This window comes from Acartia tonsa, chromosome 8 (genome assembly GCF_053477335.1).
Source record: "Acartia tonsa isolate MP-2025a chromosome 8, ASM5347733v1, whole genome shotgun sequence".
Taxonomy (NCBI): Eukaryota; Metazoa; Arthropoda; class Copepoda; order Calanoida; family Acartiidae; genus Acartia; species Acartia tonsa.
This window is the reverse complement of record NC_137267.1, coordinates 12,807,772-12,822,327: the sequence shown is the minus strand read 5'-3', so window position 1 is coordinate 12,822,327 and position 14,556 is coordinate 12,807,772. Positions and strand designations below refer to the sequence as shown.

The window sequence follows — 14,556 nt, the reverse complement described above, 5'->3', positions numbered from 1 at the left end:
CCTCCTGTTCATTATTTATATTGATGATATTGATCTTGAAGCACTTGCCATTGATATTCTCCGTAAGTTTGCAGATGATACCAAAGGTGCTAAGGTTGTTCTAAATCAAGAGGATGCAGATATTATGCAAGATTGTCTCAACAAATTGTATGAATGGGGACAAGTCTGGAATATGGATTTCAATGTTGCAAAATGTAAAATTATGCACTGTGGTTATAACAATAAAAAGTTTGATTATAACATAAATGGAGTAAGTTTGGAGAAAATATCGAGTGAAAGAGACATTGGTGTGTGTTTTACTTCAAACCTTAAGCCATCCCAACAATGCCAGGAAGCTGCCAATAAAGCAAGATCAGTACTTGGACAGATTACCAGATGTTTCCATTACAGAGATAAAGTTGTTTTCCTTCGTTTATACAAACAGTATGTCAGAACTCACCTGGAATTTTCTTCCTCTGTGTGGAGTCCCTGGCAGCAGGCAGATGTTCAAATTCTGGAAAATGTACAGAAGAAAGCCATTGGAATGATTTCTGGCCTCAGATCAAGTGTATATGAGGAAAGGCTTGTTGAACTTGACCTTTGGACATTAGAAAAACGCCGTGAAATGTTTGATATGATACAAGTGTATAAAATGGCTAACAGGATTGGAAATGTTCAGTCAAGCTTGATTTTTAACAGAGACCTAAATAACTCCAACAGAACCACCAGAAATAGATCTGAACCTTTAAACCTGGTTAAGCAGAAAAGCAACCTAGAAATTAAAAGGCATTTCTTTAGTGACAGAGTCGTTGATAAATGGAACTCAATACCTAGTGAAGTAAAAAAAGCTAGGGATGTTAAAAAATTCAAGAACTGCATTGTTAAGTGGATGAACGAGAATTAGTCGAGTAGAAGCTCAGAGATTTCCGACTTGTCCCAACCTGGGAATAAAGGAAATAATTTCTTCAAGTAACAAGTAGTAGAATGCTCCATTTGATTAAAGAAGGACATTGATAAATTACGGAGAAATTGTAGTTGCAATAGGTAAAAATTAAGATTTTTACATTATTTGCTTGAAAAGAATGTAATTCGACATTAGTCATTACAGAAAAAAGAACAATGAAAGCCCACCTTAATTGGTCTACAGGAGAAAGAAGAAGTCTAGCAACATCAATAGAAACATTACCCACGCCAATAATAACAACAGTGTCTGTGTCAAGGTCCACGGGAAAGGTCTAAACATGATTTACATTAAAAAGCAGGTAGATGTGTTTGAAGTTCATGTAAAAAAATTCAAATAAACTAAAAAAAATGCACCTCATAACCTGGAAGGCCATTGTATACAGACACAAGGTCCCTGGCTCCCATAACATTTCGTAGGTCTTCGCCAGGTATGCCAAGCTTGCGGTCCTCGTCTGTTCCGTAGGTCAACAATACACTGTCGTAACATCTCTTCAGGTCCACTAAACAATTTGTTTTTCTAAGCAAAAAACTAGTTGTCAATGCAGTGAAAAGAGTATGCAATAAATAACTCTTTATAAAAATATGTAGTCGATTTTAACAAAGAAAAACAATGATATATTTTTTGTTGATATTTAGGTACCTAGGTAGGTAATATTAAAATCTCATCTTATACGACAACAAATTCCTTACCAAATGAAAAGTCTTTTCCAAGGGTTGAATTGCCAATATAATTGACGTTGGGCAATTCAGCGACTTTGTTGAAAGTCGAAATACATTTCTTAACATCTTGATGATCTGGGGCTACTCCAAACCTAAACAGAATTTGTTAGAGGAGGAGTGAAACATATTGTTGTAAAGTTTATCAGATGAAAAGGATAATTATATCCCCAAAAATATTGTCAAATAAGTCAAAGAAAAGCATATTCTAAAAAGACGTACGGAATTACTGATAATGATTACAGAGTTGCTACTTTTATAAGAATCATCATGCAAAGTTTGAAATAGATACCTAGGACAATTATAATAGGTCTAAATTAACGTAAAGAGCTAACCGTTACGGACGGACCCTATTAATAGAAACACTTCCTTCTAAAAAAAAACTTAAATTGGCCCTATGAGAGCTACTTATCGATTCATAGGATTACACCAACATTCTTTGAATGGTCAAAATAAAAACTTTAAAACAGATATTTACCTGACTAAACCAAAAGGTACTGGAAGCTTTTCGAAAATATCTATCACAGAATCAGGACGTGCCTAAAAAGGAATAGCAACTTATATTACGAATATAAATATCAAAAATATATTCATGCTTTATATTTTCCCAGGAGGAAGGAGATATTGGACTATAAATCATACCCTGTGAGAATTTCTATCTAATCTTAATTGGTTTGTTCTAAACAGCAGAAGTGTGAAACTTTTCTGTAAAAAATTATACGTTAATATAACCATAGGGGATGTACTTCGATTCATATATGATTCATCATAATATCCCTGATATATTCTATCTAATAAAATACCAAACATCAATTAAATTCAACAGTATACCTTTGCTATCTGTTGTGTTGCATAAAATCCAGCGGCTCCCCCACCCACAACTGCAACTTTGGGGCCAGATCCACATTTCAAAGATGTTGTACTCAGATTCCGAAACACCTGAACTAGTAGCATAGAAGCATTTTTACGACAGGGATAGAACAATTAAGCTAAATTTACACATTTAATTAGCATGCGCGCATGATTGTCTTATAATAAGCTACCTAGCTAAGCAGAAGAAAGAAGTTACTAAAGAATTATTTTAATAGAAAAAATAAATAATCAATCATTGGCAAGTATTTTCCTATTTTAAACTACTTATAGTCAATGTGGTTTTATGGTACGACGGTCAGTCAGACGTCCATACCAAGTTTAAGGTAGCTGGGATACTTAAAGAAAAAAACAGTTGCCCGGCGAAAAAAAATAGACAAAGACAACTTTTTAATTGATGTTTTAAAAATACCATTTTAGCAATATTTACCTGACTTTTACACCGCAAAACTTGCCATGAACCCAACATTTTGGCAAATGGTGCCCAAAAGTTTTCTAAAAACACTGTTTATTCCATTTCAACACATCTGAAATTGTTTTTAAGTTTATAGTGAACTTTTTACTACCTCCTCTTGTCAATAAAAAATGACCCCTGAAAGTTATTATGAAAATGTTGCCAGCAACAAAAATATTTTTAAAGCCGTTAAAATAATATCCATTTATAATGAAAATTTAACAATAAATATTTTTAGAATTTTCAACATTTGTTTCCTATTACATCCCTTTTAAACTTTTTTATCCTTAGTGACGTTTTATTTGCTTGTAAAAATGATTCCTGAGAAAACCGGTTTATTTTATTAATTTGGCCGTAACAAAACACATCTGGCAATACACGGATTTTAGTAAAATTTTAAAAATTATTATTTATTTTATTTAAAAAATGCTAAAACACTTTTAAAACAACATTTTGAAATATTTTTTTGTTAATTAAAAATCAATTCTGGTTTTAAAAATATTTTGTTTAAAAAAATTACTGTTTCAATAAAAAAAATTTTTTTAATTTATATTTAATTTACTAATAGCCAAAGGGAAAAAAGCAGAAAGTTGAGTAATGTGAATTGTAAACAGACAGACAGAAGAGATTTGTCCATCACCATCACAGGAATAAGATTGGAACAAGAGAGATGACGTGTAATCATATTTAGCTTAATTACTAACCAACATTCCTTATTCCTAATTTATTGATTAATTATTTAGTATATTTAGAATAATAAATGTGTGTTTATTGTAATTCAATGACCAGAAATAATTTACAATTTTTTTAATTTGTTTCTTTTTATTCATTCATTGTATAATTTATTTTAAAAGACCGAAAGATGAACAGAGATATATATATAACTTAATTTAAATAATTCATATAATGTCTTTAAATGTGTCTAGTGGCTGCGCCCCTAGCATCTAAAGGCTCTGTATTTAACGAAGCAAGAAGGAGGCACAAAATTAGCCTAAAACCATCCCGATAATTGTGTGACGCTTTCTTAAATAGGAAAAAACTATCAATTCAGTAATAAATTAAATCCTAAACATCATACAAATATTTTTTTAATTAGGTAAAAATAAATCAAAAACTGTAATGTTGAATAGGTATTCAATATTGAAGGTTTAATGATCGTTTGTATGACTTACTTATGAGATCTGTTAAGCTTCTCTTTTTCAGATCTTTGAAGTGGATATTTTTTGACAAAATGAAGTTATTAAATTTATCTTTATTGTTGATGGTTTGTCTCACTCAAGCTAACGAGGACACTCTACAATTAGTCCAGGTTTTTTTTTGTTTTGCAGCTTTAAGCTTATTTAGTATTAAAAGGATTTGTCAGTCCAGAATTGGAGTTTCAGAAATGGCTCTTATTTATTTATTGTTGTTTTTAATACTTTTATTATTTAATTAATATGTCATAAAATTTCCATCCTAACTTATATAGATATTGTAACGCCCTATCTTTAGTCCATTGTTGTTAAATCTGAATTTTTCAATCTTATGGAAGGGTTTCTTATAGAGCCTAAGATTTTACGTCTGTTTTTTGTTAATAATACCTAGATAAAATCATAGGTATAAAAATAACACTCAATAATATTTGTTTTTAACTGTAAATTCTCGATAAATAGATCTTACATAATATTAATTTAAGGTATATTTATTTTCATTCATAGGATGATGAGTTGAAAAAATTGTTGAAAGAAGAACCAATTGTAGTAGCTTTATTTTGTAAGTATATTTTTATTGATCACATCACTTCTAAGATCAAATTATTTACTAAAGACTTTTATGTTTGTTAAATGATAAGTTATCACTAATTTATTAGTTACCTCTTTTCTAAAATTTCCACTTTCATCCTTCCCATGTAAGTAGAAATACAGTGATCATATTATATTTGTTAGATAAAAACTCGATTTAATTTCGAAATTTGATACAAAATCAGAGTTGATTTAATTTCTAAAGATATTTCAATCCAAGAAGCTTTCAAAAAATATAAATTCACTTTCTTTAATTTCAACAGCATGATTATATTTTATTACCCTAAATAACTTTGCTATTTAAAGATGTTATTATTCTTGCATTTGATTTATAAAAATCATATGTTAAAATATGATCATTTTTAGGTACAGAAAAGAATGCAGAATCTTGTGAAGAGTTTGAATCAGAACTTGCCGGAATAAGGAAAAATATTGTTTTATATTATAAGACAACTTCGACATTAATATGTTACACGAAGGAAACATTTTTTCCCATCATTTCAGAAATAGTTACTTTTTGTTGTTTCTTCATTTCTGACAGTCACAAAAAGCTGCTTCACAATGAGATGCAAATTATTTTTTCTATAGTGACAATAACTAGTTTGTGCAGTGATAAGACAATAGATGATAAATTCATTCACATCCCCAATGATGGTTCTCAAAATTACCCCTTTTAGAGATTACTATTACTCAACTTAATGGCACAACCAATCAACATTCAATAAAAGTCCCCAAAGCTGTTAAGCCAACTTAAGAAATCGTTATTAAAAAACTTTTAGGACTAGTTTAATAATCCCTGGGTTTGTGAAAAAGTTTTCTTTCTATCTATATGTATATACTAGCGGCTACGCCCCTAGAAGCCTCTAGGGGCACTTAAGGTAGGAAGGGAAAAATTCGACCTCATCCCATTTTAAATTTGAGTTTCAAAAGAGTAAAAAAAATTTTTTGGGGTGAGGGGGTGAAGAAACCCTTCCCCAAAATAGTTTAAAACCTTCCCAGGGCCTATAAGAAGCTTCACTGTAAAGGAGAACAATAACGGTTCAGCGGTTAGCAAGATCCTTTGGGACAGACAAAAAACGCTTACTACTTTATATAATAGGATATCTAAATCTGGGACATTTTGGAGAGTTCTTAAAATTAAATAATATATTTTAATAAAACAGGGAGGATTTTATTGATATGATGCAAGGAGATGGGTGGATGGTCAAGCTTCTCAACAGTAATCTTGCCTCACAGTAAGTATTTGTATTGTCAGCAGTTTTTTTAAACAAGATTTTATTTATCTGAATTTCTGTTGTAGACGAACTATTTATTCTTGCTGGGATACAGCGGTATCCTAACCTCCACCTTAAAATATGTCTAACAGAAACTGCAAATACTGTCCTCCTTTCAATAAAAATTTTTTTTATTTCCGAATTATTTTATTTTGTTGTATTGTTTCAATTTGTTTGACTTCATGCTGTCCAATATGACTATGTTCTCTAACTTTTTGCTAAGTGTAAGTACTTTGATAATAAGTCCCTTATAAACTATTTGGTTTAGGTATTCACCAAAGACTGACGTACCTGTAACAGTAATGTTTAGAAGAGGCCTGCCTGTTCTATATGATGGTAAATTCAAGTTTTAGATAGAAAGATAGATAATTAGAAAATGGCGAAAAATAGTTTTCAGATAACCCATCCCGTTTTCCTGGATCAATGGATTTATTATTACTTGGATCTTACACTAGATTTTCATGTTCTCTAATAAAGTGAAAATTGCAGCGGGCTAAAATAATGATTCCCCCCTACCACCCGCTTTACCCATCCCCTCCCCCTCTGCTGGATGAACAAACTGAACAATAAACGGGTTCATAAACAATAAACATATTAGCATAGCAAGCTAAAATGACGACAATGTTTACCCTGGCATGATATCCAAGCATATTCTACATCCATTCCTGGCATGGATCTGGCTGAAAGTAATTTATACATAAGTATGTCCATTCTAATATTTTGTAATTCATGTCACCTAGGACCTGCCAATGGAGATGTTATGCTGGAAACCTTTATGCGCTGCAAGGAACCTGCAGTCAAGGAATTATCAGATTCCTCCTTTGAACATTTAACCCAGGTTTGCTTAGCTTCAGATTTTTAAAAACATATATTTAAAAGGGAAGACATACCTTTTATTGTTATTCTTCTAAGAGTTTTTATCAAAAATCATATTGTCTAGGGTCAAGCGGGGCATTAACCGGTAAGGGGCATTACCGGTAATTTTTTACCCACCTTCAGAAAATGACATTTATCTCCATGTTCTAATCGACTGACAGAAAAAAACATAAAAACAAATTTGTTCCTTATTAAATTTTTGTGAGATAAATTTTCAGGGTACTTTTTGGGTCTCAAAGTTGGACGAAAATTTTTTTTTTCCAAAAATTTTTTCACCTAGGTGTATAAAGATCGACCTACATAAAAATTGGTAAGACCTAGAACTGATCCGTAAAAACCTTTTGAACTAAGAATTGCCCGCTCTTTCCAAATCCGTTGAGAGCTTAAATGTAGAGGTGATATTTTTTTCAAAAATGACCAAAGTTCGCGCGGGGTATTTTTCGGTAACGTCGAAAAAAAATTCAAATTCGATTTTTAAGATCAATTTTCAGGTTTTCTTTGGTAAAATCTAAAATTCAATATGGGCTTTTTAAGAATTGAACAAAAAATGAATAGAACAGGTGTTTTTTATATAAAAAAATTTAAATTTTATTTTTTAAGAAAATTTTTGTGAAAAAAAATCGAAATTTCTCGTCTTTAAAAAAAAATAATTTTTGACATAGAAGGAATAGTCCGATCTTTATGAAATTTTTTGTGGATAATCCCTATAACCTATACTAATTATGATTATTTATGTTTGACTGGCCGTTTGGCCGTTTTTCATCGATTTTTTTTAGGTTGAAAAGACGTTACCCACAATGCCCCACCATGGGGCATTTATCGGTAATTTCTTTGAGTCCAATTATGACAAACTTCTAAAAGTCCTAGGATAACGTCCTATTAGGACCTGATAGTACTTTCCGTAAGCTTTCTAATGGTCTTGGTCCCATTTAAAAATATTAATATTTACCCCATTTTTTTTTCAAAAAACCGAAAAAATTACCGGTAATGCCCCGCCTCACCCTACTTATTTTTGAATATACAGCTTTTTCTGCCCTGCTACACTAAGTAGAATTTTTATTTGTTGCAGTATTTTAGAATGCCTTTGAATTTTCTTAGAACTGATTTAATATTTGCAATCAAAGCATTTACATTTTATTATATCTCTCACGATTATTTTTATTAGTTCTGGGGCCACGATTGGTGACTGAATAGTTTCAATCATGATTATTTAGGCTAGTTCTTGGGCCACTACTGGTGACTGGTTAGTTTTATTCATGATTATTTAGGCTAGTTCTGGGGCCACAACTGGTGACTGGTTAGTTTTATTCATGATTATTTAGGCTAGTTCTGGGGCCACGATTGGTGACTGGTTAGTTTCATTCATGATTATTTAGGCTAGTTCTGGGGCCACTACTGGTGACTGGTTAGTTTTATTCATGATTATTTAGGCTAGTTCTGGGGCCACGATTGGTGACTGGTTAGTTTCATTCATGATTATTTAGGCTAGTTCTGGGGCCACTACTGGTGACTGGTTAGTTTTATTCATGATTATTTAGGCTAGTTCTGGGGCCACTACTGGTGACTGGTTAGTATTATTCTACACTGATGAATGCGAACAATGCGACAGGTAGTTTTAATTTTTTTTGTATTTATTTATTCAATATTGACACTTTATATTCAAGGTACCTAAATGTTTTTAGTTCAACTAAAAAAATCACATTATTTTCACACAATACACATCTACATTTAAGCAAAGAATCTTAAAAAATTAAATATGCATAAAAGTCATTTATCGCATCGTATAAACAGCTTTTTGCGGATATAAAAATGTACCATTATAGCATTAACGTCAGTTTTGTTAGCCCCAATATGACTTTACATTTTTATATTCGTAGTAAAATGGATATTATACGATACGATACATGATTTTTCAGTATGGCTTAGAACCTGTTTTAATCCGGCGGATATTAATCGGTTTTGAAGCCATACTGGAAAAAAACTTTTATATTTTATTTAGAATGACTGCTGTATTAGAAGCATTAGCCTGTAAAAACAAGGGTAGAAGTAATGTTGCAAAGGTAATACAGATATGCATATTGAACAATTCCCAAGTCTAGTAGGGTTTGAAAGGTTAATTTAAAAATGCAAAGACTTGCAGGGATCGAAAGGGATAAGACAATGGCCGATAAATTAATGTACATCCCCAATGATGTTACTCAAAATTACCCTTTCTGTAGATTACAATTAGTGATTAAAACGTTTGAACAATCAACTAAATGTTCCAACCAATCAATATTAATTAAAAGTTCCCAAGGGTGTTAAGCCAACGAATCAGAAAACTTTATAATAACACTTTTAGAACTAGTGTATTATACGATAGTGGAGAATTTATTGCCACGTCTTGCGGTCGTAGCGGTCATGCGTCATATTTGAAGGGTGACGCAAATTTCAGATCTCGTTTTTCGCTGATTTTTCTTCATAAGATAAAAGCGATGCTTGCAAGATTATTTAATTCGCTATAATATGAAGATAAATTTTTCTCAAATCGCGAAATCATGGATCTGAAATTTGCGTCACCCCCCCCCCCGCCCCCAACCTGAAAGTGGGGAAGAGAATAAGGGAGGGGGTAGAACCGGTTATAATAATGTTTTGTTTTCTCGACTTTAAATTAAACTCTATCGTATTATACATCACAATGTCCCCTCCCTCACTGAGAGAATTGTTATAATGGTCCTTCCCGCACGCTTGAGGTCAAAATCTTTTTACCTTGAAACATTGGGAGAAGGGTCTAAAGAGAGGGTGGGGTCAATGAATTAGTGATGACAATCCGTCAAATTTTGGGCCGGATTCCGGACTCTTAAAAGAATCCGTCAAAAAAAATGGCGGATTCCTTGCGGATTCCGGATTCTTATTTTTGGCGGATTCGGATTCCGGATTCTAGCAGTATTTTAAAAGGATTTTTTTAAATTTAAAATTAAGTGCTACATATGTCCTAAAAATTAATGTTCTTGGTGTTCTCTATAATTCACTTTTGATAATCGAACCAGATTGAAAAAGATTTTATATGTAATGATGATAATCTTTGCCTTCAAAAAGAGGCAGTTTAAAGAAAAAAAACTCAAGATGCTAATTTTAGCCTACCAATTAAGAATCCGAAATCCGCTATTAAAAAAACGGATTCCGGATCCGGATTACCAACCCTACAATGAATGAAGGAATAATCTTTACAGTATGGCTTCGAAACCGATTGTTGTCCGATGGATTAGAACCCGTTCTCAACCAAACTGGAAGATCATGTATAGCATTGTAATACAGACAATTTTCTACGAATATTGAAATAAAAATCATAAAATTGATAACAGCTTTGTAAGCCCAGTCCCTTTCAGGGTTAAGAAAATTTATTTTAATCTTATATTTTTTATTTTCATATCCGCGGAAAGCTGTCTATAATACAATTTTAGATTTGATATTGGTATAAGTCCCTTCAAGTGTTAAGTTTATTAGAAAGATGATTTTGAATATTAGAAGAATTACGGTTCCATGTTGTTATTTAAACTTTTTACTTGTATTTAGGTGAATAAGCAGACCCATGGAGAGAAAACAGGGAGAAGATTTGAACTTGGTTTGGATAACATTCCACAGATTATCTTGTACGTTTACGTTGGTTAATTTTGAGTGTAATTTCCCTTAAAATGTCCAATCGAGCACAAAAAACACAGCCCCCTCCCCTTCCCGACCTTGTTTTGAAATAGGTTAGGTTTTATTGGGTACAGGGTAGACCATCAGAGGTTAGACATGAAGCACCCTCCCCTCCTTATTTTAATTAAATTCAAAACAAGGGGAGGGGACGGTTTGTGCTCGTAGGAGATAGCTCTATCTTGAGTAGGTACATAATACCATTTTGTTAAAGTCTGTAAACAAAAAAGGACGGTATTTTAACTTTTAAGGCTGCTTTCCTATGACAAACGGCTTGCAGCAAATTTTCCTTTTAATTTTATCTTATTTGCGATATCACACTATATGACTGACAGAGCAAAATTAACTAGTGATGGCAATCCGTCGAATTTTTGGGCCGGATTCTGATTCCGGATTCTTAAAGAAACCGTTAAAAAAAGTGGCGGATTCCTTTGGATTCCGGATTCTTATTTTTGGCGGATTCCGGATTCGGATTCCGGATTCTAGCAATATTTTAAAAGGAATTTTTAAATTTTTTTTTAAAATTAAGTGCTACATATGTCCTAAAAATCAATGTTCTTGGTGTTCTCTATAATTCACTTCCCAGAATCGAACCAGATTGTAAAAGATATTATAGGTATATAATGATGAAAATCTTTGTCTTCAAAGAGGAGGAGTTGAAAGAAAAAGCTCAAGACGCTAATTTTAGCCTACCTAATAAGAATCCGGAACCCGCTATTAAAATCGGATTCCGGATTCGGATTCCAAAATTGACCAAAAATTGGGCGGATTCCGGATTCGGATTCTGGATACGGATTGCCAACCCTAAAATTAACATTTAATATTTACCTACCTACCATTTATTTTATTATTTTTTTCTCAAATTATTTTTGTTTTAGTTTCCGCCTGCAGAAGATGTACAGTTTTACCCTGGACAGTTATGACGTAGAAACTCTGAATAATTTCATGTCCGGCTTCTATAAGAATATGCCTTCCAAACCGGTTCCTATACCTAAAACACCCTTGTAAGTTTTACTCAAATCTTTTCGATGTTATTTGTCAAAAGATCTCTTTTAACATCAAAGAGCAGATTGAGGAATTTTTTACCATTGAGGTTGATGAACCCCTTTTTTTGGTGGGGGGGGGGGGGGTGTATGGGGAGGAGGAAACAAAGGAGGAAAAATTTTTACAGGGGTTGCTATTCAGCCAATTAATTTCATTTGAAATTGCCAAAAATTAAATATTTTGTTGGAGTAAAGTTGTATTAAAACTTGTTTTTTTTTGTCGCAACTGAAAGGGAAGTGGGTAACAAGGGAAGAAAAAAGGGAAGGGGGTTGAGGGGAAATTTTCACTTAGAATTGTTTGTTAGAATCATATTCCCTTTTCTCTGATTTTACCCGATTGTACCTTTTATTAAGTAGAATTTTTAAAAATCCAGATAGGTTTAGTTTTTCATCTACTATCTATATATTTGCTAAATATAATAGTCTTTTTCTAATTCATTACCTAAAAAAAATTCAATGCTGTTCTTTATTTTAGTGATGATTTGGTTCAGATGTGTGTTGATTATCTAAAGGTAAAGGGTTTTCTTTGACGTGGAAAAATAGGACATCAACTTAAAATAAAGCTTTTAAGATTAAAATTACACAAACTCCACTCCTCCTGTGTAAAATATTTGGTTTTGTACTATGTTATGTTATGAACACATTTTCACACTCTATGGCTGAAAAACTTTTTTAAATATTATTAATTCCTTAGATGCCTGATTGTGTTAGTCCTTATTTGTATCAATATTACCCCATCCCGTTTTAGAAAAATTTTGTTAAAATTTTTGCCCCCAGCCATAATATGGTTGATTAAGATTTATGCAAAATAATGACCCATGCAAAATAGTTTTTCTGTAATGCAAAAATTGCGATGGTACAAGCACTGCAAAGTTTTTAACATTTGCAAAAAAGACCTGTTTTTAAAGCTCTTGTACCATCTCAATTTAAAAGATTTTTACAAAATTTCAATTCTAGTGTGTTGATATAAACCTGAAATTTACCTAAAAAAATGGGGGCAGTCTCAATTATAACATATGAAGGACAAAGATGCAGCAAGTAATTTTCCAAAGTAAAAATTGCCAAATTTCATACATTAAAAATTGGGTTAAGCCAGATTGGACGGATACGGATATCCGACTGATTCAAAATGCTGGATATCTGGTATTCAGGTTTATATTGACACACTAGAATTGAAATTTTGTGAAAATCTTTAAAATTGAGATGGTACAATCTTTTTAAAATCTGCAAAAAGACAGTTTTTAAAGCTTTTGTTCCATCTCAATTTTAAAGATTTTTACAAAATTTCAATTCTAGTGTGCCAATATAAACCTGAATACTGGATATCCAGCATCTTAAATCAGTCGGATATCTGTATCCGTCCAATCCGGCCCAACCCTATTATTTGTGTATGCAATTTGGCAATTTTTACTTTTGAAAATTATTTGCTGCACCTTTGTCCTTCATATGTTATAATTGAGACTGCCCCCATTTTTTTTGGTAAATTTCAGGTTTATATCGACACACTAGAATTGAAATTTTGTAAAAATCTTTTAAAATTGAGATGGTACAAGAGCTTTAAAAACAGGTCTTTTTGCAAATTTTAAAAACTTTGCAGTGCTTGTACCATCGCAATTTTTGCATTACAGAAAAATTATTTTGCATGGGTCATTATTTTGCATAAATCAACTATATTATGGCTGGGGGCAAAAATTTTAACAAAATTTTTCTAAAACGGGACAGGGTAATCAATACCTATACAACAATTTTTTAGGAATATCCCGCGTTAATTTTTTGTGGAATAGCGGTGCCCATTCTTCTCATTGCCGTCTTTTTATGGCTTCTCAGGTAAAAATAAAGAAGACAACCTTCAGTAGGGCTTCGAAACCAATTAATATTCGGTGGATTAGAACCGGTTCTCAGCCGTACTGAAAAATCATGTATAGCATCGTATTACTTTAAATTTTTCCACGAGTATTCAAAAAAATATTATAAAATTAATAACAGTTTTGTTAGACTGGGCCTTTGGCCCCATAGGGGCTAACAAATCTGGATTAAATCATATGATATCATTTATCATTATTTATATCTACGGAAATCTGTATATAATACGATGCGATAAATAACTATTCTAACATAATGACTTTTTAAACATCTTTACGACCTTAAAAATTGCTATTTTTTGAAGACACGTATATGTTTTATAAAAAAAAAGATATTATAATGTGTAATTATATGAACGTGGAGCTTTAGCTAAAGATCTCCACAGACAGACAGACATCCTGTTACTTTAATATACGGATATAATTTTAGGGGAGAGGATGAGGAAAAGACCAAGAAGAAGAAAAAGAAGAAGTCCAAGGAGAACAAGGATAAATAAATAGAGCAGTTTCGCATCTCCACCAGAATAAACATTAATTGTAGAGTGGCAGTGCATCTGAATGGTCTTTCCTGCATTTAGATAAAGTGTGATATTTACATTTTTAAAAAACAATTTTACCAGTGGCGTTTTCAGTTTTGTAATACTTTAAGCTTGTTTTAAATGTATTTTTTTTCATTTTGTGTTTTAAAAAATAGATTTTTTCACTGAAAATATTGGGGGATTTTTTTATCGATAATATCCGCTGGACTTTAACCGGTTCTCAGCCATACTGAAAATTATTTATAGCATCAAATTATATACATTTTTCTATGAATTTGAAAATGTACAATCATTAGCATCTCGGTCTAACAAAACTGGTTTTAATCTTTGTACATTTTTATATTTACGGAAAGCTGTTTATGATACGATGCCATAAGTAACCATTACTTATCTCACAATCGAAACTCAAAATTATGTGTAATATGTTTTATGTCTTATTTTTATACTTGTTATTTTGTAGTAAAGTCCTGTTGTTTGTTTAATTGTATTTATTTATTAAAATAAAACTACAAATCCTAAA

General features: G+C 31.9%; 3 protein-coding genes across 4 annotated transcripts in view; 2 read left to right on the top strand and 1 right to left on the bottom strand.

The window, feature by feature from the left end:
- dare (NADPH:adrenodoxin oxidoreductase, mitochondrial) overlaps positions 1-3,123 on the bottom strand; it is an 11,739-nt gene extending 8,616 nt beyond the window's left edge. For both annotated transcript variants that reach the window (XR_013881731.1, XM_080169123.1), the window contains exons 1-6: positions 2,960-3,123; positions 2,491-2,598; positions 2,138-2,199; positions 1,633-1,754; positions 1,297-1,442; positions 1,111-1,214 (exon numbers count right to left, since the gene is read on the bottom strand). Coding sequence is in view for 1 of the 2 variants with exons in the window: in XM_080169123.1 (XP_080025249.1) it covers positions 1,111-1,214; positions 1,297-1,442; positions 1,633-1,754; positions 2,138-2,199; positions 2,491-2,598; positions 2,960-2,998 (581 nt within the window). In the remaining variant the exon portion in view is untranslated. The remainder of the gene's footprint in view (positions 1-1,110; positions 1,215-1,296; positions 1,443-1,632; positions 1,755-2,137; positions 2,200-2,490; positions 2,599-2,959) is intronic.
- The window catches only part of barr (non-SMC condensin I complex subunit H), a 224,848-nt gene that overhangs the window by 3,735 nt on the left and 206,557 nt on the right, over positions 1-14,556 (top strand). The window lies entirely within an intron of this gene.
- LOC145326031 (uncharacterized) overlaps positions 1-14,556 on the top strand; it is an 18,297-nt gene extending 3,741 nt beyond the window's left edge. The window contains exons 2-14 of the mRNA XM_080169127.1: positions 4,189-4,292; positions 4,681-4,735; positions 5,131-5,189; positions 5,929-5,999; positions 6,307-6,374; positions 6,779-6,876; positions 8,453-8,523; positions 8,914-8,974; positions 10,470-10,546; positions 11,471-11,596; positions 12,111-12,147; positions 13,389-13,462; positions 13,928-14,556. Of these exons, the coding sequence (XP_080025253.1) occupies positions 4,215-4,292; positions 4,681-4,735; positions 5,131-5,189; positions 5,929-5,999; positions 6,307-6,374; positions 6,779-6,876; positions 8,453-8,523; positions 8,914-8,974; positions 10,470-10,546; positions 11,471-11,596; positions 12,111-12,147; positions 13,389-13,462; positions 13,928-13,994 (942 nt within the window). The 5' untranslated portion in view covers positions 4,189-4,214 and the 3' untranslated portion in view covers positions 13,995-14,556. The remainder of the gene's footprint in view (positions 1-4,188; positions 4,293-4,680; positions 4,736-5,130; positions 5,190-5,928; positions 6,000-6,306; positions 6,375-6,778; positions 6,877-8,452; positions 8,524-8,913; positions 8,975-10,469; positions 10,547-11,470; positions 11,597-12,110; positions 12,148-13,388; positions 13,463-13,927) is intronic.